General features: G+C 33.2%; 2 protein-coding genes across 2 annotated transcripts; both read right to left on the reverse strand.

Annotated features, from left to right (window-relative positions):
- Positions 1 to 835: 835 nt before the first annotated feature.
- Positions 836 to 15,994, reverse strand: LOC11419868 (DNA mismatch repair protein MSH1, mitochondrial). Its single transcript, XM_003590135.4, has 22 exons — positions 15,658 to 15,994; positions 14,324 to 14,465; positions 14,094 to 14,191; positions 13,613 to 13,688; positions 13,293 to 13,412; positions 12,723 to 12,770; positions 12,459 to 12,523; positions 12,213 to 12,298; positions 11,182 to 11,346; positions 10,725 to 10,834; positions 10,505 to 10,610; positions 10,356 to 10,431; positions 9,525 to 9,583; positions 9,308 to 9,375; positions 8,187 to 8,360; positions 6,649 to 6,855; positions 6,290 to 6,546; positions 6,037 to 6,180; positions 5,400 to 5,457; positions 4,312 to 4,611; positions 2,018 to 2,746; positions 836 to 1,405 (listed from the first exon to the last, which is right to left on the reverse strand). The coding sequence occupies exons 1-22, from the start codon at positions 15,774 to 15,776 to the stop codon at positions 1,196 to 1,198; spliced, it is 3,417 nt and encodes a 1,138-aa protein (XP_003590183.2). The 5' UTR covers positions 15,777 to 15,994; the 3' UTR covers positions 836 to 1,195.
- A 7,364-nt stretch (positions 15,995 to 23,358) lies between these two features.
- On the reverse strand, positions 23,359 to 24,033 carry LOC11424296 (putative B3 domain-containing protein At1g78640). The gene has a single exon (XM_003590138.2). The coding sequence runs from the start codon at positions 24,031 to 24,033 to the stop codon at positions 23,359 to 23,361; it is 675 nt and encodes a 224-aa protein (XP_003590186.2).
- Positions 24,034 to 24,345: the final 312 nt, after the last annotated feature.

The raw sequence follows: 24,345 nt of genomic DNA on the forward strand, positions 1-24,345 counted from the left end.
GTTGCCAATAACCCATATTAAGACTTATCAGTCTATGACAATTGGGTGGCAATTGCTATTGTGAGTTAATTATTATTTAATTTAAAAATATTACCTGAGTCTTTTAATAGTTAATTTACATATAATTCTCTATGTATTTAGTTTTTTTTAATTGATTAGATATGGACAAGTGATTATGATCCTTGACTTGAGTTTGGCAGTGGTGGTGAAAAGGAGGATGATGGTAGTGAGGTTGAAGACAGAGTGGGAAGATATATAGTATGGGTAAGCCTATGATAAGATCGGTGTACCTCTTTAATCTAATGGTCAAAAACTAACTTTCCCATGGTGGAAAAAAAGTAGCTTTCCCATGCTAAACCTCACCTAAAGAGAAAGAGAGAAGAAAGAAGTATCATTGTGTTTTAAATTGACAATAATATCTTTTAACTTGTAAAACAAAACAATTTTATATTATTTAATTTTTGTCTTTTATGAGGGTTAAAGTGGAAAACCATAGGCAGCAGCACTTTCTCCTCTCTTTCTCGCCATCAATGGAGAGAATGATTTTTATGTGGGACCCATCTATGTTTAGTCTTTCTCTCTTGTATCTCTCTTGTTCCAAACATGATGCCTTTACACTCTCTCCCCTATTTCTCTCTCTCATTGCTCTCTCTCCCCTATCTCTCTTGTTCCAAACACAGTGTAAATATCCCAGTCACATATCATTCTAGAATTATTGAGGTAACTATAAAAAAAATAAACGGATGACAAGTAAAAACCACTATTAAATGTGAATGTATGTCCCTTTCCAATTTAAGGGTAAAAAATCAGCTTCTTATAAAATGCTTTGTAATACTTCAAAGAACCATACAAACTGAACATTTTTACCAAGAATGATCTGTGGTGCTAACAAGCTGCATTAATGAATATACCTGTTTTAGTATGTTGGATCGGGAGGGAAGTCCATTAAAGACAACCTTGAAGGAATAGAATACCAACTAATATGTACTTACAATCCAATACAACATACAATAATTTCTACATTTGCCGATGTGAACATAATCGCAGCTGCAGCAACTAATTCTAACAAAAATGCTGCAGACATTGCTTCCTAAATTTCATCAGTAAAACTTAAAAGATGATTAAAGTCATTAGCTGTATACACCGGCCAAAATAATATTCTCAGCAAAAGATTGTTGATGTTTATCATATGTAGTTACACGTAAACGTTGGATGTTCCGAAATTCCGATGCTTACCATCAGCTATATTGCTTAACAGGAAGCCTCGATTCGGAAGCTGGTTGATTAGCAGAGTTTCTATTTGGCAGGCCAGGCTTTTCCCCGGAACTAGGAAATAAAGGAATGATGCATCCTGCATCCCTTCTTTCGATCGATGTGCACGAACTCGATCCTCGAGATTATCCGTCTGTTCATCACAGCATGAAAGCAATCAAAGGATAGACATTCAAAAAGGCGCAGTATAAAATATAGATAGATGCCCTTGTCAATAAATCAAGATAAAGTATCTTGTTCTGAAAGTCATGACAAATAAAATGCAGGGAAAGGCAAACATACGAGCGGCACAAAGAGAAATGGACCGTCGATCTGATTATATGTATTATATTTCTCTATCTATCTCTCCAAATTTGTCAAGTGTGATGCTCACATCACTTTATGATATTAGAAGTTCTTAAGGTTTATAATTCTAAAGTGTAAAAATTTATTCTAATTCACATAGATGCTGCTTGGCTCAGCTTTCTGCCATATAGAGATTTTAACTAAAAACAGTTGTTATTAGGTATCCCAACAAGGTACTGAACCAATTCTGGTACCTACCAGTTTAATTGCCTGTTTAGAGGTATTAGGATTATTTTTTTGTGATGATCAAAATTAATGTGATAAAAAGAACGAGTTGGTATTTTTTTTTTTCCTTCAAATTCTGTCGTGTCCAACAACCCTTTAACATAGGTAAATGTAGTGATAAGAAAAAATAAAACAACTTCACAGTTGAGAAAACATAAAAGAAGTCGTGATGTACCTCTCCTACGTAGAGTTTCTTATCTGGTCTGAGCATCACGTAGACACTTGAAGAGCCTATAGTCATCGGAGGTGGCCATTCCCTAGTGCCAATTAAGAAACACTTTATCTTGATAAGTTCTGATGTGATCTTTTTCCTTCGCAGTTCCGCTATAAAATCTTGGCAGATTACAGTGATAGCACTCTCAACCTCCTTATGTGAAACTTCAATTGGATTAGCTAAAGAGATTCCCTCCTGAGAAATTCTTGATAAAAACTTTTCGGAATGATGTGTCCCATTAGAATTATTACCATTGATATAACTAGACAATTCTTCCTGTTTTGCATAGTTTTCTGCAGAAAGCGTTTTCTTAGCATAAACTGACAGATAAAGATCTTCAGCTCTTTGGATAATAATCTCAGGAATTCCTTCCCTCTTGGCAGTTTCAAAAGCAAGACTTTCTTTACAAACTCCATCTGTCAACATCCAAGTAGGTTTTGTTTGTCCATCAATGCAAGTTGTGCCCATTGCTTTGTGTACAGTGTTCGTGATGTTCAGTGGCAAGGTAAATATATCGTGCAAGTGAGTAGACACAATCCCCAAACAGCCACTTCTATCAAGAGTTTCAATGATGCTGCCTGCAATGCAAGTCCCTTTTGCAGTCTCTGTTCCTCGGCATATTTCATCAACAAGCACAAGGCTCCTTTTGGTGGTTCCAGCAATGATGGATCGAAGTTCGGACATTTCCACCTGTAACCGATGTTAAGAAGGATAAAATGTTTAAGGTACTAATGAAATTTCATAAAGCAACAGACAACATTTAGTATTCGGGGAAATCCATAAAGCAACAGACAACTATTTAATTTTCATGAAAATTATGTTGACCCATGAGATTTCATAATTGTTGATTCTAGTTTTGGAAATTACACTTATCCCTTCCCTGTGAATATTTTAATAGTACATAATTGTACAGCAGACTATAACAGAGGAATGAAAAGGATATCCCTGCTGTTTCTGATATGGTGATATTAGAAGGGAGGAAATTGTAAATTTATCAAATTTCAACAGAGACTAGAGTATGATTTATATTACGACTAATCAGAAAGTTCCAAGCACAAAATATCAAATTCTTCATTTACAGCAATTTACTAGTGTTAAAAAGAGCTTACACATAACAGCTATCTGACTTATTTTTATCAATTGCTGTACTCCTTTTCTCTTGTTACTATATACTGTTTAAAGTTATTAATTGCGGTTTTGGTGAGAATGATCACTTGTAGAATTTTTAGTTAGGCCTAACTCAACCTTACAAAACTAGCTTGTGAGGTGAGGACTGCCTCCAAACACATGTTCATGCCTGTTCTCACCCAATGTGGGACTGTTAGGGACCACAAACATACATTTTTTACTAGACACTACATAAATCTTGATTAACCTACAAGAACAAGCTTGATAAACCTAAGGATATAGAATAGTAGTATCTATTACGCACGTATCCTCTTAATTGATAAGCTTAAGCAGAGCTACTTTTCATAAAAGCTTCTGACACAGATTGCGTGATCTTCCCACATTTGCCTCTTCCGTCTAATGTTTAGTACGAAGTATCTACCATCGGTCAGCACAAATACTCGAGTTCTTTTTGTTTTATCAAAATTGGTAAAAGTCTTGTGACTTTATAGCAGACTCTTCTTTTGATTAGAGAAACTAAAGTCCAGCATTTTATAACAGCAAAATCTCATACACGAGATGAAAAAAGAAAATCTTATGTCAAAGATCTTCAATATTATGAGAAAGTTCTTTTGAGCAAGAGACAAAAATGAAAATCATGTGAAGTAGCGCTATTAGACGGACACCACAAAAAGAGTCATGCAAAGTAGCTCTATTAGACACTAAGCTGGATAAAGATCATATGTCAGTAGCTTCTTACAAATATGGTGGATTTGAAGTTACGTACTTTGTAAAGATGTTTTCCAACTATCCATTTAAGCTAAAAGTTTCACCAACTTTGTAAAGATCATATGCCTTAGTTGCGGCCAACCCTTTGGAATTATTTTATTGTTTCTTGGGATTTAAGGAAATTATTCTATGTTTAGATTATCTGAAACTCCTAATAGGATTGGTTATTATTATGATATTTGGTTTGTTATTTTGATGTTTGGCTTTATTTGGTCGATATATGGACCTTATATAAACTTTAAGATAATTTAAATAAACAATTGATATATAGTTACCTTATATAGACAATGAAGCAATCAACATTATATGATATCCAACTATAGATGAATTTAAGGGCAAAGTATGAACCAATAGCAGACCTGAAATGAACTTTTGTGATCAGCTGGACTATCATATGACTTCATATGAAGCATGATAGAGTCAAAATAGGGAATCACGGCGGATTCAGCAGGAACCATAAGTCCACATATCCCAAGTAGTGCAGCAGCACAAATTGACCTAAGTAAACTTGATTTACCACCACCATTTGGTCCTGTCAATAGAAATAATGACTGCATATCAACAGTATTAAGCACAGCGCCTCCTTCTGCTATGTTGAACCAATATGGTAATAAACCAACTATCTTCATCTTGCGATTTTTATCGGATGGCATCCCATCCTGCAACAACAGTTTGACAAAGTTCATTCATCGCATTACGAATCTCAAACAAGTTATTAATAAAGAAGAGCTAGTAAATGGATGATAGACTACAAAACACTAAACAATACACAAATATAATCTCTCAAAAAAAAACACATAATAATGTTACCCCTAAATAAATAGCTTCAAAACAATCGCCTCACATAATGTCAGCCCTCATGGAAGAAAACACTTACCTACATTTCTTTACAGAAAGAGGTTTACTTGAGTTTGTATTTCTCACTAACAATATCAACTAATTAATTCAAGCTCCATTGCTGTAAAGTACAAAGAACATTGGCACCTCCCTATATCATCAGATGGAAAAAGCTATTGCACTTCATTTTACTGTGTGGTAAATAGGACTCAATCTGACGGGATCACAGTCTACATCCAAAACCAAATTCAGCACTATTGACAGATACACTAAAAGCTTTACTTTGACTGTGATCATTTTACAACCGTCCCCTAAGGGATTTAAACTTTGTCCCCTGAGGTTACATAGCTGACACTTCATGGACTACTTCAACTGTGACCATTGGTTACATAATAAAGGCATAAGAAGATGCAGGTAAGTAACATTGTTCTGCATGTATATCTCATCATACATCGCAGGAATAAAACGGTAATTAATCTTGAAAAATAATGAGATATGTATTATGAATAACCTAGAATATTCAATGGAAGCATCAAACAGTACATATATAATAGAAAATCCTATGTTGTGATTCAATTTCCCCATAACACATCAAGTTTTTATATACTACCTCAAGCTTCTGGGATTCTACTATTGTAGGAAAAACCCATTTCCTTCTTCTCCCTTCACTGCAAGACATCAATGAACATAATTAGCATAAAACATGCAAGGCTCCAAAGGGAAAAGTGATGATTTCAGTAAAACATTGATATCTAACATTTTACAACCCCAGTTCAAAACACAGTGGAATAATGTAACATAATCACAGTGAAATTGAAATAGTTAAAAACAGTTTCTAGTCATCTGCAATATTATCCTTGAAATGTGGAAGTATGATTGAATTTGTGGTATATTTAATCTACTTTGTTAAAAACGTAATAGTATCCAAGAAATTTGACCACTAATGCAATACACACTCCATAAATAAGCCAATACTATAAAACTATCACTGCTAAAATAGTGATTTTACAATTTTGGTGTTGCTCTCCCATTTTTAAGATAAACAAATGGAGCAAAATACTATGGTAGTGCAGCTCCATCATTGACAATTCAATACTTTAGTATCAAATGATTTCAAGACACCCATAAACGCATGTTTCAATCAATGCATGCAATAATATAAATCAACATATTGAAAAAATCATAAAATTTAAATCCAATCTACAAAGCTAATATGTTGGCAGAAGCAACAAAGGATGTTTACAAACCTCACATGAGCATATAACGCTTTGGTAATCACAAGCAATGTGGAAGAAAAAACAATGATGTTAATATGGGATTGCAATTCAGCAGCAAGTCCCCTTAAAAGTTCCAAAACTCTAGTATTTGCCTTGACATTTGCTTCATGGTACCTATGACAAATTGTTTTGCATATATGATTAAAATAGGAAAGGACAAGTGTTTGATGAAATTTAAAAAGAAAATATAGAACTCCAGTTTTATTTTTTTTTCAAAACACACCTTGCTAAGGCGGCCTCCACCTTCGTAGTGGTAAACCATTCCTCACCTACCTTTCTACCTTTAGAATCTAAAGCATGTTTAAGATGTTTAATTTGTTCCTCTCCAGGGGTACCAGTCCATATATTTGGTATAAAGCATTTACCCTTGAACCACACAGCTTCCTGTTCCCGGGAATAAGATATTTCTCCCTTAGGAGCTCTAAGTTGAGACATGGAAGCTTTTATTCTAGAAACTACAGGAGCGAAATCTTCAGTGACCTGAAAGATTTTTGGGACAATATAAATGAAACATAACATGTCTCTCAAAATACACTTGATTTGCAAACAGCTATAGGCAAGGTGTCAGTTAAAGAGACCTACTGCTAAATTCAAGTCCTCAGCTGCTTTGTCCACGGAAGTAAGTACATCATTTATGTTGGTTGTTTTTATTCGACCTTTCCATACAGACTCCATATCCTCAAAAAATTCATCAGGAATAGCAGAGAAGGAACTGACTTTCTGATCTGTCTCACCATCCAGAGATATTACTTCGTCAATCTTACGCGATGCGACTTCACATCCAGCAACCTGGTAAAAAAAGATAACATTATGAAAAGTTTACATTCCAATGCAACTTGAGGCAGATAAATTAACCAGCTTAAACATGCTTTAGATTCTAAAGGTAGAAAGGTAGGTGAGGAATTAGTTGTGAGTCATACCAATGGTGACTTCTACTATCTCACAAAAAATTTATGTGATGAATTATCAATGGTCATGACGCATATCAGCTTAAGTTTCAACTTCAACATTTTTATATCCTAAATTTCTTGTGGTGTAAACTTTGAATTCTTGTTCTTCGTGGATTTGGAGAAGTTTTAGTTCATGTTATGTATAATAACACCTGGAATTGAATAATATTCCAAAAGACTTTTCTTCCTTCGTTATGCAATATTCAGATTGATGATCATGTTGTGTTAACTTTCTGGTAATGTTGTTCATCTCTCTAAGATCTCCAACATCAAATAAGTTGTGTTTCTATTCAATTTTTGGGGGGTCCATATTATAATTTAATTTCTCAAGGGTTTATTTGTCACACACTAAAAGCTTATTAAGCTTTAACCTTTCACTTGAAGGGCATTGTTAGAATAAATGAAAAATAGCTGATAATATGATGTTGTATCTAATAGTATTTATGAGAACTTAGATTGTCTCTTAAAGATCAGTGGATTAGGATTCGAATAATTATCAATTTATCATGATTAGTATCCTGATTTAATTAGGATTAGGAGCCTAGTATATGCACAAAAATTTATTACTGCTGAGTCTATTGTATCAAATCAAATTACACTCAAAATTCAAAGTCTCTATCTTTTCTCTTCCTTTATTCCTTGTCTAAACACCTAAATTTCAATACTAACAAATCTAAACGATGCCTCTTACCATACACCCTCATGATTATTTATCTTCTTAGTGCTATTTAACTAACTAGCTAGCTGCTCTAACTTCCATAACTTTTTTCATGTTAATTGAACAGGAATATAAAAGGAACAGGACAAGAGGAAAAAAACAAAGTTGATGAACACGGAAAAAATACTTTCCAAACATCTGCTGTCTTAGGATAACAATACAACCTTTTTTAGTTTCATAAAAACTATGACGTTTAATACCTACCTCAAACACCACAATTGTAAATTGAACAACAGTTACTATAATAAAAACAACATAACCAACACGCAATGCAATTTGACTCTACGTCAGTAATCCTAAATATGATAAGGGGATTTTGGATACTGGAAGAGGACATAGCTTAAGATAGACATTTTCTAGTTCGACAAATGCACATCTAAGAGGCTGTAAAATATCCTTTATTTTCATATAAGCAAAGTGGAAGGAAATAAAATCCAAGTTTTGGAGCTCACCAAGGTTTTGAAGTCAATGTCTAACCCAGTAGCCACCCATGTGGGACCAATTAAATGTTTCAATATTTCATTGAGCTCAGATTTTCTGTACATGTGTAATATTTCATCTAGCACATTCTTTATTCTACAAAGTTCAATATGATTGGCCTCCTTCCATTCAAGTAGCTTAGCAATCTGCACAAAAATAGTGACGAGTTAAACAGGAAAACACATTTGCATACACAATAAAACTGTTGATAGAAAAAAGGGTAAACACTACATATAAAAGAAATTTAAGACGCAGTATTAAAAATCAAACTGGAAGAAGAAAATTCACATCAAGAGTAATTAAAATAAAATAAAAACAGCTAGTCACGTGAATCTTTTTAAGGCAAAGACAATATCAACTAATATATGAAACAGCAGTCATCATATGTACCTACTACCTACTAAGCCAGGAAACTATTTTCAAGCAAAAAGGCTCTAATCATAGAAATTAGGATATTCAAGACTCTTGTAATTATTAGTTTTCGCTTATAAAATTGAGCATCAACTGTGTAATTAAGACCGATTTCATCAATTTTCTTTCGTTTTCTCTCATCTTTCTGGTTAACTGAAATACCTTTTCACAAAATAAACGAATTTAATGTCTCCCCGTCAAAAATGTACTTGAATGTTCTTACTCAATGTTGGAAAACTTATGCAGGTGGTCCAGTGAAATCCATGTAGGCCCTGTTGGACATCCATTCAAGTCATGTAAAGGTACATAAGCAGACCTCCGCAAGGGCCTTCATGAATGGACAAATGCGCATGTTGAACCCTAATTCAACTTAAGGATTCTGGGAAAGATGACTGCTAAATAAGCACAGGATTACATGTCGCAGACACCACATGTAAAAGTTAACTGTCAACTCAGCTTTCATTTATCAGAAATAGACAAAAGGAAAAATGTGTATAGCGTTGCAAAACATAAAAGACCAAAACAAATCACAAAAAATATAAAGGACCTAAATAAATATTAGGTAAAAGTTAAAGGACGAAAAGTACATTTTAGCCCAATATTTTATTTCAGAGGAAATAGAATAGCATGCATCAGGTTTCACTTGAAGCTCATTCAAAAGTAGCAGAAGTAAATAGATAACCTTTGCTGAAGAAACACACGTAAATTCCGGAATTGAGCATGTTACACTGCTCATAAGTCTACATGTTGCTGCCAAACAAAAGCAGAAGGAAATGAGTCCAAAATTAAGTATAAAATATAGTCATACTATTATTTTGTTTCATATAATGTACAAGCTGATATAAAATTTGAACTGGAAAACAGTTATACGAAACAAGTTTATAATAATTTGAAATAACCTTGAATTTTGGATGCAATCTCATAAGAAGGAGGGTTCAAAAGAAGATCCCTAACATACCTGAGAACCAAAGTAAACAGACAATGATATTAATTTGGTAAGGAATCAAGAATTAATCACTAAAAGACTGCACTTTGAGCTACATTAATTATTAAAATAAAAGTAATGCAATAAGAGGAACAAGGGAGAAAAATAATTTTAAGTGAGATTTTAGTACAGTTAGACAATGATTGTACGATTATTTAAATGATCCAAGTATAAACAAGTTTAAAAAAAGAAAACAGACAATTACATAAATTTGGTACAGAATCCAGAATTAATAACTAAAAGACTACACTTTTAGTTATATTTAATTATTAAAAAATAAGCAGAATAAGGGAGGTAAATAATTTAAAGTGAAAATTTTGGTCCAGTTGAGATGAACAATGAATAACACAAATATCTAAGTGGTTGAATATTGAAAAATATAAATAAGTTTAAAATATAACGCGTAATTCACTATCAGCAAGACAATACACCCACATCCAACAACTAGGATAAACTTGATTCTGCCAGAATTAAGGGAAACAAAAGTATGTCTTAAAAACAGAAAATAAGAAAATAGAGCAGTATGAATAAAAGGAAATAACGATAACAAAAGATATTTTAACCTTTGAAATTACACTTCAATCACATGACATATTAAATTAATACATTGAGAACAACTGTTTAACGCATGTTTAAAAATAGAATTTTTTATGTAAAATTTTAAACGATCGGTTTGCCAAATGTCAATAACTAGCATGGAAGGATTTTCAATAGGTTCGGTAAAACATAAGAATCCTTTACTCACAATATTGGTAATCCACTGCAATGTGGTGGAAGTAAGACCTTCAACAAAGAAGGTATTCCATCCGTCGGAATGACACCTGAGACACAGGAAATCCAGATATAAGAAAAAGAAAATGACCAGCAAGCATAATCATTGTTTAAGATACCAACCAATTTGAGTAGATGTTCCAAGAGTTAAAGGTTGAGCCCTATTTCCCGAAGACACGGTTACGTTACGAAACAGAACCTCATGATCAAGACCATAGAGCTCCTTTACCTATGTCCCAAAGTGAAATACACATGTAAGAATCTAAAACAACTTGTTTATATCAGTTAGATTCAAAATCAAGTAAAAAAATGAAAAAGACATATATCCTGTTTAGAATCACACCTTGACCAAAAGATCAGAAACAGGGTTGCCATCGAACCATTCAGAATGTCTGGAACTACATTCTCCCCACAACAGGCCCCCTTCACCAAATTCTGCCCACTTGGACGTTCCTGAAATACGCTACTCAAATACATAACAAGAATACATGAAACTACAAATATGCCATAAATGTGTTTGAGATGAGAAATTATCCGAAGCGTTTCCCAGGAAATCAAGCATTCAGAGAGAACTTTACAATTCTAGATCGAATGAATTAATAAAAATAACGGTTAACAATACTTTATTAGTTACAACTATCTCTGCCAAGCTAGTTAAACTACATAACTCTGTACTCTCTAACAGGGAAATTTACAATCAAATCAAGTAGAAGAAAGGATCCTCCAAAACAGAAAAATCTAGATATAGCAAGGTATTTGCAAATAAGTGATGAAAAGGTATAGAAAAAGAAAGTACGAACCACAAGAATTCCTCCTCAAAGATGTATGCAGAAATAAGTGATGATATTGACAAGTTCGAAGCTTTGTAACAACTGCTTCTTCTGTCAAGCAATCTTCTGTAGAATATGTCTTCATGGTCTCTACGACCATACTTATGCAGTACCCCCTGGCCGAATGAGAAATTCCTATAAAAAAAGAGGCATTGTTAAAATTGATCATTCCAATGTAGTCTAAAGATGTACTATCAATGGAGAAATGTGAATAGTAAGATATGACAACTAAAAATTAACTGTATCCCCTCCGAGCATGGTAAACCAACAATATAAACATTTTTTCTCACGAATTAAGAACACCTTACATATATTCATAAGTTTCAATTTTTATGACAAAACATAGTGTATACAGAAAAAGAAATGAATAACAGAACAAGACCAGTGCGGAAAAATGTGTTGTAAACAGAAAAACAGATAAGTTACGAAATAAATAAATCAATGGACCCAAGAGCTCTAATCCCTCTGCATATCCTTTTTTAGGGTGAGCATTCTCTTGCATATCCAAATGAGAAATCCTTTCAAATTGCAACATTGGCATGTCATGGTTTTTCGACTTTACTATACGAGGGTCATCAAAATGGGGCAAACGTAAGACAAAACTAATGCTATTTGACTGATTATGGCTTAGAGTTAAGAGAAAAAGGGAGGAGAAGGCTTGGAGAAAACGGGATGGAGGAAGGGTTTTGGAGAGTTTTGTAGGGCTTTGTCAAACTCTCTAAATCATTTTCCTCTTTTTATAATAATTCAAAACAAAAAATATCAATCTTAAACGTTCTCCTACTTTTTCCCTTTAAAACTTTTTTCTCAAACAATTTGACAAACTCACCTCCCTATTCCTTTCCCTCCCCTAACCCAATGCTCCCTTTCTCTCCTATCTTCCAAACAAAGCCTAAAGAGAAATGAAGTGACCAGATATATATTATAAAATAGATGTTACTATTAGAATATTAATGTTCTAATAATCTAACTAGTATAATTAGGTAAAAAAAAGTCCATACCTACTACAGGCATAGGCTCTGGAAAGTCAATATCATGATCAGCCCCAACAAGTCCATATACATAGGGGCTTCCTGGATGAGCATGCCTGAAAGTTTTATCATTAAATAGGTAACACAACATGCTATCTATAAAGAAATGAAAACATTTCATTTTAATGAGCTATACAGCAAACAAATCTTCTAAAGATGGTCTAAAAGAGAGAGTGAGGACAGAGACCGCATCCAATTGGAGAATACTGCACTTACCCAGATATAAAACGACGTTTCTTGGATCGAGCTTGAGCTGGGCCTTGAACTTCCTCCACAATGCACTGTCAAGACAAAAATTTGTAAGCAACGTGTATTCATGAACACGGCAAACATCATAACAACATACAAACAGCATAAATACATAAACAAGGGGCTACTAATTTTGGGTGGTTAATGATGCTATAAATGACAGGCAATACAGTCATGTAATAATAAAATTTAAAATATGGAAGTGGAAGAACATTTAATCGCTAAACTCACCACTGAATAACCATTGCGTGTCAGATCATCCAAAGTTTGCCTAAGATTCTGAAACCAAAGAAAACACCAAAGGCACATTAAATATATAACAAATCAGCAACCACATTGAACCACAGTTTTATTGAAATAAATACAAATTTATCACCTTTGGTGCACAAAACGTAACACTCCAGCACCATTAAAATTTCTTTTAGCTTAAAAAATAAAGTTCACTAAGATAACAGACTCCACCCTCCCCAAATCTCACATCAGCAGAATGAACACTCAGAATATTGATCAAGGTGTCAAAAACAATTAACAAAAGATCAACATCAATAACAACTCAAAGTCTAGCAATAATCATGGAATGACTCTGAATCATGTTTCTTGTTGCACAAAGTATAAAAAATACTTGACAAAAGCTGGACCATATTTTCTTTTGGCATGCTCTGTCAACAGTTACCAATGTAAATTAAACAGCTTGAGAATACAAGCATAACCATTAACCAATCAGGGCACTAATATAAAATTTTCTCGACAGAAGATACAAATAAAAATACACAACATGGACAAGAATAAAAATGCCAATACCACAACAGGGCAACCAGCTTTGGGGATGCTATCTGATCGTAGACCACCAAAGGGATTTAAACCCGCATATTCAACAAGGATACAAGCGTCTATCCCAAGAGCTTCATAGAAGTCTCCAACCTGAGAACATATTTTAAAAAGAAAAGGGGAAATGAAGAGATACCAAGAGAAAGTTAGCTCTAGAATTATCATGGTGTGCAACCAAAAGAGTAAACAGAAATTTGTTGAGAATGGCAGCTTTGTTTCCTTTAAACTAAATACACAAGACTACCAATGCCTAACCAAACTCTCATCAAATGGTGTATATATATATAACATACCCTGCAGAGTAAAACTTGACGTGGAAATTGCGACTTGAACTGCAATATGTCACAGTTAAGTGTTCCTGCCTTCAGACTGCACAAACAAAAAATTATTCTTCCATCAACTTTTTTATGGTAATACTATCCATCAAAATAGAGGAGACAAGGGATTTCAGATTTTTGTGCTCTTTCATGGAACAATAGCCGGTGTAAATGGCTAACAATGAAGAATTATCAATTAACTACAATAGTATTCTTATTAAAATTGATCCATAAGTTGTGAGCTTGTAGCTGAACATCAAAGAATTTTTCTATCAACTTACATTGGGCGTAATAAACATGCACAAAGTTTTGAAAATAAACAATGACTACCATTAAGAATGAAGCCGAAGAGATATGTAAATAAATGTTTTAAAATAGAAACCAGCAATTAATGTTTTCATTTTTCAATTACAAGTATTAAAAGGAAAAATGAAAATCATCAATTTCAAGCACTCACGTTCCATTCTTCAAGTTAGAATCTAAGCCAAGCAAATTTGAGTATTCAAGCCTTTCAATTAGATTCATTGTTGAGGGTTTTTTGCACGTCTGCAACTCCTGCCATAGTTTGGAAAGGAAACAAGAAAGAAAAAAAAAGCAAGGTTTTCTATAAATATTCTGTGGTTTATGATCAAAACAATAAAAAAAATAATAGCCATGTTCACAGAGGAAAAAATTAAGGCGACTTGCCTCCTTCCACCACAATATGTGAGAAAGTTCTTTTTCGTCTAAAACATTATCTGATACTCTGAGCTTCTTGGTCACTTTACCACTCCCCCTTGAAACTTTCCGGTCTTTAAAACATGATATCTTCTGTACACGTCCATTTGTTCTATTCATCGAAATTGTTTACAATTTAGACACCATACCATAAAATAAAACAATAGAAATTTACATCATTAAGATTATATCATGTCAAGAAAATACTGCATCCGAAAAACTAGAGCATTTTTCCTTCTAAATTTAGAATGAGGACTTTACATGGTGATTCCCATGCCATCTAACAGAAAACAAAGGATCTGTATCTGAGTATACATTTGCATTCTAACAATTTCAAATACACATATGGTAAGTTGGTAACCATAGCATAACATCATAATCACAATTCATTTGTATTGAATGAACTATCTAATGTTCTAAATAGACGTGTACGTACGATAGCCAAGAAAATAGTTGCTACATTTTGTCGCAGTAACAAAAAACTACGAATAGGTACCTAGAATGAGCTCAAAGTCATGAACTATTATTAACATGCATAAATCTTCCCCAAAGTGCTAACAGCACAAGCAAGGGTTTTAGGCCTCCAAAAAACTGTGGTTAGCCGGTTGTGGATGAGGAGGGATTCAAACCCCTGACATTGTGGTTTGTAGCTACGTGCTCTAATCCTATGAGCTACAATCCCCGACCTGTTCCCCATAGTAGCCTACAAAAGCAATATCGATCTTACCAGCAAAAAGATCAATCTATAGTCCTCTCTTAACAGTTTTCTTTAAGTCTCGCTCACTCTTAGTTTTTTCATGCTTGCTGAGTTAGTGCAAGTTTAGATTGACGGTAAGTTTTGATCGAAGGAGTGTCCGTGTCTGACATGTGTCTGTCTGATGCTAACACTACACCGGTCACCGACAGATGTGGTTACATTCAATTATGTCATTTTGTCAAATTACTACCTGTTTCAACATGCCAGTGTCATCTCGTGTCGGTACTTCATAATCACGACTACTTCAAACAACAAAATCACAGCCTCAATACACAATAAATCTTACCAATAATATTTTAGTATTTACCTCCATTTGTCAAATTGGAAAAAGAAAAAAAAATCAAAAATTTCAAAAATAAATAAAAAGTAAAATGAAATGAAATCGTAACATAAATAACTCATCTCAATACAGCAATAAGCTATCGATATTGCAATCAAACCCTACATTGAACGCAGTTGAATGCATTTGCACAAAAACCAAGAAATATTTTGAAACAAACGATTTCCACAAAGGAGAGAGAGAGAGAGAGAGAGAGTGTGTGTATACCTGAGGAAACGAGAGGGAATGAAGGAAGAAGGAGGAGAATGAAAATTCCGGAAAAGAGAAAGGGAACGAAAGCAAGGGAAGAAAACGACGACGTTTCGAGTAGTAGCTAGCTTGTACATTATTGAGTTTGTTGATTGAGGTGAAGAATGAATGTGTGGTTTATGTGTTTTGTATCAAAACCTCAGGAACAGACACCGAGGGACTCTTCCCGCCACACGCACAGCGAGAGTGTGGTTTGTGCCGTTGTTGTCTCTCGGTCTTCCTTCTCACTCCTGCCTGCATCGATATCATTGCTATTTTTTTATTTTTTTATTCAAATTTACTCTATTACTCTTCATCTTATGATAAAGATAGAGTATATGTATCTTCAAATCTAAACCTATCCAAAAAAATCGAAAACAGCAAAAACTAAATATTATTGGATGTCATTTTGTGAAAATCACTCCGATTGGATTAAATTTTCAAAACCGAACCAAATGGAACATAACCGCATACATATATTTTAATACATATTCATATTTTTTATAAGTACTCCCTCCGATCCTATTTTTTAATTAGATACATTAACTTTTGTTGACTCAAATTTCTTTTGTAAATAAGATCGGATGAAGTATGATACTTTATATTAGAGAAATGATATTTGTACATCCATTTTATGACAACTTTTATACAACCTTCTCTCTCATACTAACATTATCTTCTTATTCTCTCTCTTCCTTTTTCTCTCTCTATTGTTTTTTACCAATGAAAAGAGAGAAGATGTAGGTTGTTACAAAAGTTGTCAATAGAAGATTGTTCAAATATCATTACTCTTTATATTAACCTATTATTTATTTCCTTGTTAATTCTTTTAAGAGTAGTGATTGGTAGACACCTTTAGGTGGACATACCACTTTTGTACCACCCCAAATGACATTTTTTATATTACTTGTAGGATTTTGCTAGAAGACACCAATTATGAAGGTGTCTTTTAACAAGTTATTCTATATGCATTTGCTAAAAGACACTAGTTAATTTTTATGAAGGTGTCTTTTAGCAAGTTATAACTAAAAAATTGATAATCACATTTTGAGGTGTGGATTGTTAAAAGACACATTCATAGGTGTTTTCTAACAAAACCCTTACTTATAATGGGGGCAATTTTGTTAATGACTTTTCTCATCCTCTCTTCTTTCTTTCTCTTTCCTCCTGTACATTTTCTTTTTCTTCGGCTAGTCCCACCACCACTATCGGCACAACCACCCATGATCGTCGTTTGCCGTTGTCACCCTTAAATCTCACCAACCATCTAACATCACCCAACTGGCTATTTAATAATAAAAACTCATTCATAATCTTTTTTATAAGAATCATTAATAATCCATATCAACACAAAAAAGAAAAAAATAAATAGTCCAAAATTCTCTCTGACCACCCTTCCGTCACCGAAAACCACCTCATTGTCGTTGGACTACGCCTTTTCTCTCTTCTCCACTCTATCCGCCAGTTGCATTAGTATTGGCGAATGATTTGATATATCCACAATGAAGTTAGTAAGAGTAGCATGCACAGGCCCGACCCTGAGGGGATGCAAACAGCTCAATAGAGCTTGGCCTCCCTCAGTCATGGGCCTCAATTTTTTTTAATACCCACTAGTACTACTGCCCTCCAATTTTCTTTTTTAATACCCCCAGCCATTTTCTGTCCCCTTGTTTTAGCCTTTTAGGCCTATTAGAATTAGGTCTTCTTGCTTTTGGTGTTAGGTAGGGGTTCCTCATGTATATGGTAGTCATTTTCACCTTTGGGTGTACCGCATATATACAACACCTTATATTTATCTTTTAAAAAATATAAATAGAACATTGCTTTTTTTAAAAAAATACGTTTTGATTTTATCACTGACCTCTTTTCATTTCCAGAGCCGAGCCTCCGAATTCTTAGGGACGGCCCTGAGCATGCATATAGAGAGTGGTCACTTGTGTGGGTTTGGAAGCACCTCCTATTATTAAAAACTTCAATTGGAGAATGCTTAGAAATTTCCTCCCTACTCGTGCCCGTGTATCAGAAATGATTAAGAAATTTACAAATAAAAATATTGTCTTGAAAATATAAGATGTTATTTTTGATAAAGTAATTATTATACAACTTTTTCATGAAAACTTATTTGTTTTAGATGCTTAACCATTACCCTTGAGCACTTATTATCTCCTTTATTTTATTATATCAATTCTCGCAAGCATGAGCATTTTTTTTAATACTTCAAGTCAATATATACCTTATAACAAAAACTTCAAAACAATAACGAACTGAAGCAAGAGAAGCATTCAAGTAAACATTGTAATCAACATCCATGAAGAATTACAAAGGAGTACCTTGCATCATTCTTTTTTCAAAAAAATAATAATAATTTAAAATGAAAAGTTATATTCTAAATGCAAGAGAACGAAAGATCAGACCTCATCTCTACATAAAAAAAGAGATGAACGATGAACTTTTCACACACGTTACATTTAAGCAAAAAAAAAGTGTTACCTTTAATTTTTAGTTTATTTACATATATGTGTTGAGTATATTTCATTGTTACGTTTAAATTTTTTTTTTCTTTTTTATAAATTACGAAACTTAAATGAAAAAGAATTTGATATTAAATTTTAGAGAATTATAATTAATTTAATAATATATTGAAGATAAAGGAAACCACTTGGTGGTATTGACTTGGGATGTTGGATTGTGCTCCTCCTTAGGCTTTGTTTGCGAGTTTTGAGGGGAAGGAAAGGATAGGCTAAGGAGGGGAAGGGGATGAAAGGGAGGGAAGGGAGAAAGGCGGGAAAACCTTCCCTTTGCTGTATTTTATCATTTTTTCTCTTAAAATCAATATATTGTGTTATACTTTGTAATTTATCTTGTAATTTATTCAAAACAAGTTTATCTTATGAAAAATAAATTATTACGATCTCTTTTTTAAAAAACAACTTATTCAAAACAGCTTATTTACAAAATAAAAAAACGTATTACGATCTCTTTTTAAAAAACTGCTTATTAATGCAAACCAGTTTATTATGATCTCTCTTTAGAATACAGCTTATTCAAAATAGCTTATCTTATGCCAAACAACTTATTATGATCTCCTTTAAAAATACAGCTTATTCAAAACAGCTTATTTATGCAAAACAACTTATTACGATCTCTTTTTCAAAAACAACTTATTTACGCAAAAACAGCTTATTACAAACTCTTTTTAAAAAACAGCTTATTCAATACAGCTTATTTATGCAAAACAACTTATTACGACCTCTTTCCAAAAAACAACTTATTCAAAACAGCTTATTTATGTAAAACAACTTATTACGGCCTCTTTTCATAAAACAATCATTTAAAACAACTTATTTATGCAAGGCAACTTATTACAACCTCTTTTTCAAAAACAGTTTATTCAAAACAACTTATTTATGCAAGGCAACTTATTACAACCTCTTTTTCAAAAACAGTTTATTCAAAACAACTTATTTATGCAAAAACAGTTTAATACAATCTCTTTTTCAAATACAACTTATTCAAAACAACTTATTTATCCAAACCAGCTTATTACGACATCATTTCAAAAAACAGCTTATTCAAAACAACTTATTTATACAAAACAACTTATTACTATCTATTTTTCAAAAACAACTTATTCAAAACAGCTTATTATGGTGTTTTGCATAAATAAGCTGTTTTGAATAAGTTGTTTTTGAAAAAGAGGTCGTAATAAGATGTTTTGCATAAATAAGTTGTTTTTTTAAAAGAGGTCGGAATAAGTTGTTTTGCATAAATAAACTATTTTGAATAAGCTAGTTTTTGTAAAGAGATCGTAATAAGCTATTTTGCATAAATAAGCTGTTTTTGAAAAAGTGGTCGTAATAAGCTGTGTTGCGTAAATAAGCTGTTTTGAATAAGTTGTTTTTGAAAAAGAGATCATAATAAGTTGTTTTGGATAAATAAGCTGTTTTGAATAAGTTGTTTTTTGGAAAGAGGTCGTAATAAGCTGTTTTGGATAAATAAGCTGTTTTGAATAAGTTGTTTTATAAAAAAGAGATCATATTAAGCTGTTTTGAAAGAGATATCGTAATAATTTGGTCATGTGTAAAATTGGAATTTTGAATTATTATGAGGGCAAAATTGTTAATTTGTATGTTTAACCCCAAAACCCCCTACTTTGGGGAAACTTTAAAATTGGACAAATGAAGCCCTTCAAAACCCCGCAAAACCTTCCCCTTGTTTTTTTAAAACTCGAAAACAAGTGTTTAACACTCCATAAGCATTTCCTTCCCCTTCCCTCCAAAACTCAACTCGCAAACAAAGCCTTAAGATATTGGCTTCTTCATAAAAAAGTATTGAATATAAAGGATTATTAGCAACTTACACCCATTTGATTTTAAAAAAAAAAAAACACATTTTACTTACTATTTAAAATCAATTTAAGATAAAGGATAATTTTGTAATTAAGGTTTTTTTTTTTTTTTTTTTTTAGGAAAACTTTACTTTTATTTTAAAACATAAAAACATAGCTACATGTTTTGTCTACAATTTACCGGTAAACTTGTTCTTATCAGTTTATAATTTACCAGTTAACATACTTGAATCATTAGATAAAAATTTGGACAAGAAATTATGTAATAGAATAATTATAAGTCCATTTTTGGCATATACTATGACAACTACAACTGCAACTTATATATATATATATAGAGATAGGATCCGTTGACACCAGGTGTCAACGAATTCGTTGACACCAAATTATGTCCCTTGATTTGATTTGATCCAAGGGCTCTTAGTAATTCACTCAATCCCCACGGCATCTCGTCTGCACTAGATATCATGGTTTTTTGTGTGACTATTTTTGTTATTTCTCCTACGTTGATGAATGATGATCAAGCCTCTGAAACAAAACTAACGTTGATGAAGATTTTATAATTCTCAATCTTTTATCCCAGGTTGATGAGATTCTTGAGAAAAATAATTGTAGGATTGAAATTTTGAGTGTCAATTTCCATTCCTTCCAGAGCTTTGTTTATTGGATTGAAAACGGTTTATGCTGTAAATATAATTATGTTCAGGGAGAAAGCAAACAATAACTTTTAAATTAGGGTAGATGGATTCGGAGGAGAATTGTTGATTTGTAATTGCAAAAGACATTAGGTCAAACATTTTTCAACTTTAATATGTTTTTCAATTCATATCCACCACTAATTGAATAATGAGTTTTAATTTCAATATGAACAGAACATTGCATAGATAAAGCATCTGGAAGGTGCACTCATGTAGAGATAACCGAAAATTAAGAATGAGAGAAAATTTGAGGCACCAGATACGCAAATTAACAATGAGAGATGAATATGGGGAAGGTGAGGTTCAATGGGCCACATGTTCGGTGCAGGGTTAAGTGAATTAACAAGAGCCATTGGATCAAATGAAATCAAGGGACATGATTTGGCGTCAACGAATCCGTTGACACCTGGTGTCAACGGATCCTATCTCATATATATATATATATATAGGGGATGTATCAGGTGAGAGAAGTATCTATTGTGAGAGGTGAGAGGACTCATTAATAGCCTTTAGATTAAATTGTGTGGCTCAGATTAAAAGCTCCATCTAAAATTAATTACACATGATTTTCTTCCTTCTTTCTTTTCGCGTCTCCTTCTTCATCTTTTCCCAGTTTCCTCTTCCTCTTCTTCCTTCTCTAATTAATTCAGATGCAATTCAGAGAAACAAATCAGATGCTGCAATTCAAAGTTGATAGTTCAAAAGGATCCGATTATGGCAGCGGCGATGGCGTCAAAAGGGGATTCTTCACTTCTCTTTGAAAAAACCGGATATAGATCTGAATCAGTTTATGGTACATGCAGAATAATTGGCGGAGATGGATTGGCAATTTCCAAATTACGGCGGCAGTGTTACACACCAGAACCGGTGGTGATGCATCGACGTCTCAATGCTTAGGTTTGCAAGAAATAAGTCTGAATTGAGAGGAAGATTTAACTTGAGAGATGAGTGAATCCATTAAAATAGGTTAAGATTAATTAATTAATGGTTGTAAAAGACTAAATTGTAAATTGAAGCCATTGTTGTAGGTTAAGAGAAGGGAAGAAGAATGAAGCACCGTGAAGGAAGAGAGAAGGGCAAGTGTGCTGCATTAACCTCATTATAAGAAATTAAATCTTGACCATTTGTTTTAATCAAGTGGTTAATATTTAATGCTCTCACCCTCTCATAATAAGATATGCTCTCATTTGATACACCCTCATATATATATATATATAGGGCATTTCAAATGAGAAGTTTTATTATGAGAGTGAGAGGGTTAAATCTTGACCCTTGGATTCAAAGCAACGGTTCAGATTTAGTATGTTACAGAAAACTGTGCGCGTATTAAATTTCTCTCATAATACCATCTTCTTCCTTCTTTAGTTTCCCAATCACTTTGCTCGGTCTCTTCTGTTTCGTATTTTCTGACTCACCCAATTGTTTCTATCTCATGAAACTTCCATTTTTTTCACAGCTTTTTCAATCATAATTAACAACTCCTGTAAGTTTTCTTTCCATGCCAAAAGGAACTGCACGTCGATTCAAATTTTGGGATTTAATAGGATGAGCCACTAAGTAAATTATTATTTTTGGCCAAGCTTCAAATTGATCCAGCATCTAAATTTATATCTAATAATTTTATTTTATTTTATTTTAAGGAATATCTAATAATTGTTATTTTTGATATTGAAAAGAATACGATAATTGTGAGGTCAATAATGGCTACTTGTGACAGTGATGAAGAAAGCTTAGGTGTGTAAATAATAACTTTTGATTCATTTTAACTAAAACAATTAGAGTTGATTCAACAAACCTAAGAACTGGAAAAGTTAAAATTGAAAGAAAAGATCGTAGCATCAAATCAGCAACCCACGAGAGAGAGAATACATAATGGTTTTTTGTTTTTTTAATGAAGAAAGGAAAGGAAAGGAAAGGTCGCACAAGCAAATGAGGGTGGCGAAAAGTTTGGATGCAGTTATTAAAATTCAATACCATGGTAAATATTAATCCAATGGCTAGGATTCAACCCTCTCACCTCTCACAATAAAAAGCTCTATCACTTGATATGCCCCCTATATATATATATATATATATATATATATATATATATATATATATATGAACCAACCATACAATTGACATAGAGGAATAATATGGGCTTGTCTCAAGAAGGATGTTATAATGCTATTGCATTCTCTTCCATTTACTACCTCAAAGTTTAAATTCTCACTACTTAGACTTTCATTGATATATTTGTACTTGCTAATCTTTTATGCTATATACATAATCAAAAGTTTCAATATACATAGCACTTGTAGATTCTCTCAATGACTCTGCAATCCAATCTTTCTCTAAATCAGATCATGGCAATTCAAGTAACACATAAACCAGAATGAATGATGGAATGACATGATCATGGAAAATTTGAAACCAAAAAAACAATGTTGTCAATTGTCATTCTTACATAATAACACATGGCTTAATGAACAACCAGAAAACAAATGCTTTATATATTGTAATCAGAGTTTAATACAAACAAATCAAGAACCTAAGAGGGCCATCAAATATGTGTAATGTTAACAACATGAAGACAACATATATCAGATGATATTGTTAAAGTAAACAAGACAATCAGAAAAGGCCCTCTATTAATTAATGTCGGCGAAAGGCACGAAGAACCGAGAAATCAAACCGTTTCTTGTATGGATCCCAATGCATTCCGATTTCATCTCCTTTCTTTAAACTCCTTCGAACTACAAATTCCTTGATCCATGTCTCTTTGAAAACTGGGCTTTTATTGGAAGGTCGTATCTTGAAAACGAGGGAATGGAGAGAGTCGGTGTCGACATCCCACACAGCAACATGAACTCCTTCGTTCTCAGCCGCTACAGCACCCAAAACAGAAACCACCAAATCATGAGCCAATTCTTTGTTGAGCAAAAGTCTACTGTTATTGCCAAGATCAGTTTGTGTCAACACTTTCTTTATCTTCCATGGATCATCGTATAGCATCAACTCAGTTGAACATTCCCAATTTCTTAGGGTTTCAACATCAGCATCGTCATCAACATTGCATGTCTTCTTTTTCTTGTTGTTCTCTGTTGAACAAGAGAGGGTAGAACAAGAAGCACCACCTAGTGATAAACAGACACAAACAACATTGGTTTCAATGGATTGAGAAGTGAGACTCCCCCAATTGTTATTTCTTCTTCTTCCATTAGAATCATCACGTTTTCTTTTCTTGTTTCTCTGATCATGATCATGATCATAGGTGGTACAAGAAGAAGGAGAACCAACACCGTTTTTGATTATGGTATGAGCAGCCATAGCCATGAAATCAATTGAAGAAGAAAAGGAAAGTTAGCGTTTAGGGTTTAAGAAAGAAGAGAGAAGAGAGAAGCTATGCGTGTTTAGGGTTTCCTTTCAATTAAGTGTACTGTGAGTTGAATCAATTCTCACTTATATATATATTAGTTAGGGTTTCTCTTTTTCGCAAACATATTTACTAATTTGCCCTCTAGGAAACTTCTTTCATAATAACGGCTAGTTAAGTGATACTTTGTAGCTCAACATTATGTTTATTTTATCAATCAAATCTTTTCTAGATTATGTTTATTTTTTCAATCAAATCTTTTTGCT

This window comes from Medicago truncatula, chromosome 1 (assembly GCF_003473485.1).
Source record: "Medicago truncatula cultivar Jemalong A17 chromosome 1, MtrunA17r5.0-ANR, whole genome shotgun sequence".
Lineage (NCBI taxonomy): Eukaryota > Viridiplantae > Streptophyta > Magnoliopsida > Fabales > Fabaceae > Medicago > Medicago truncatula.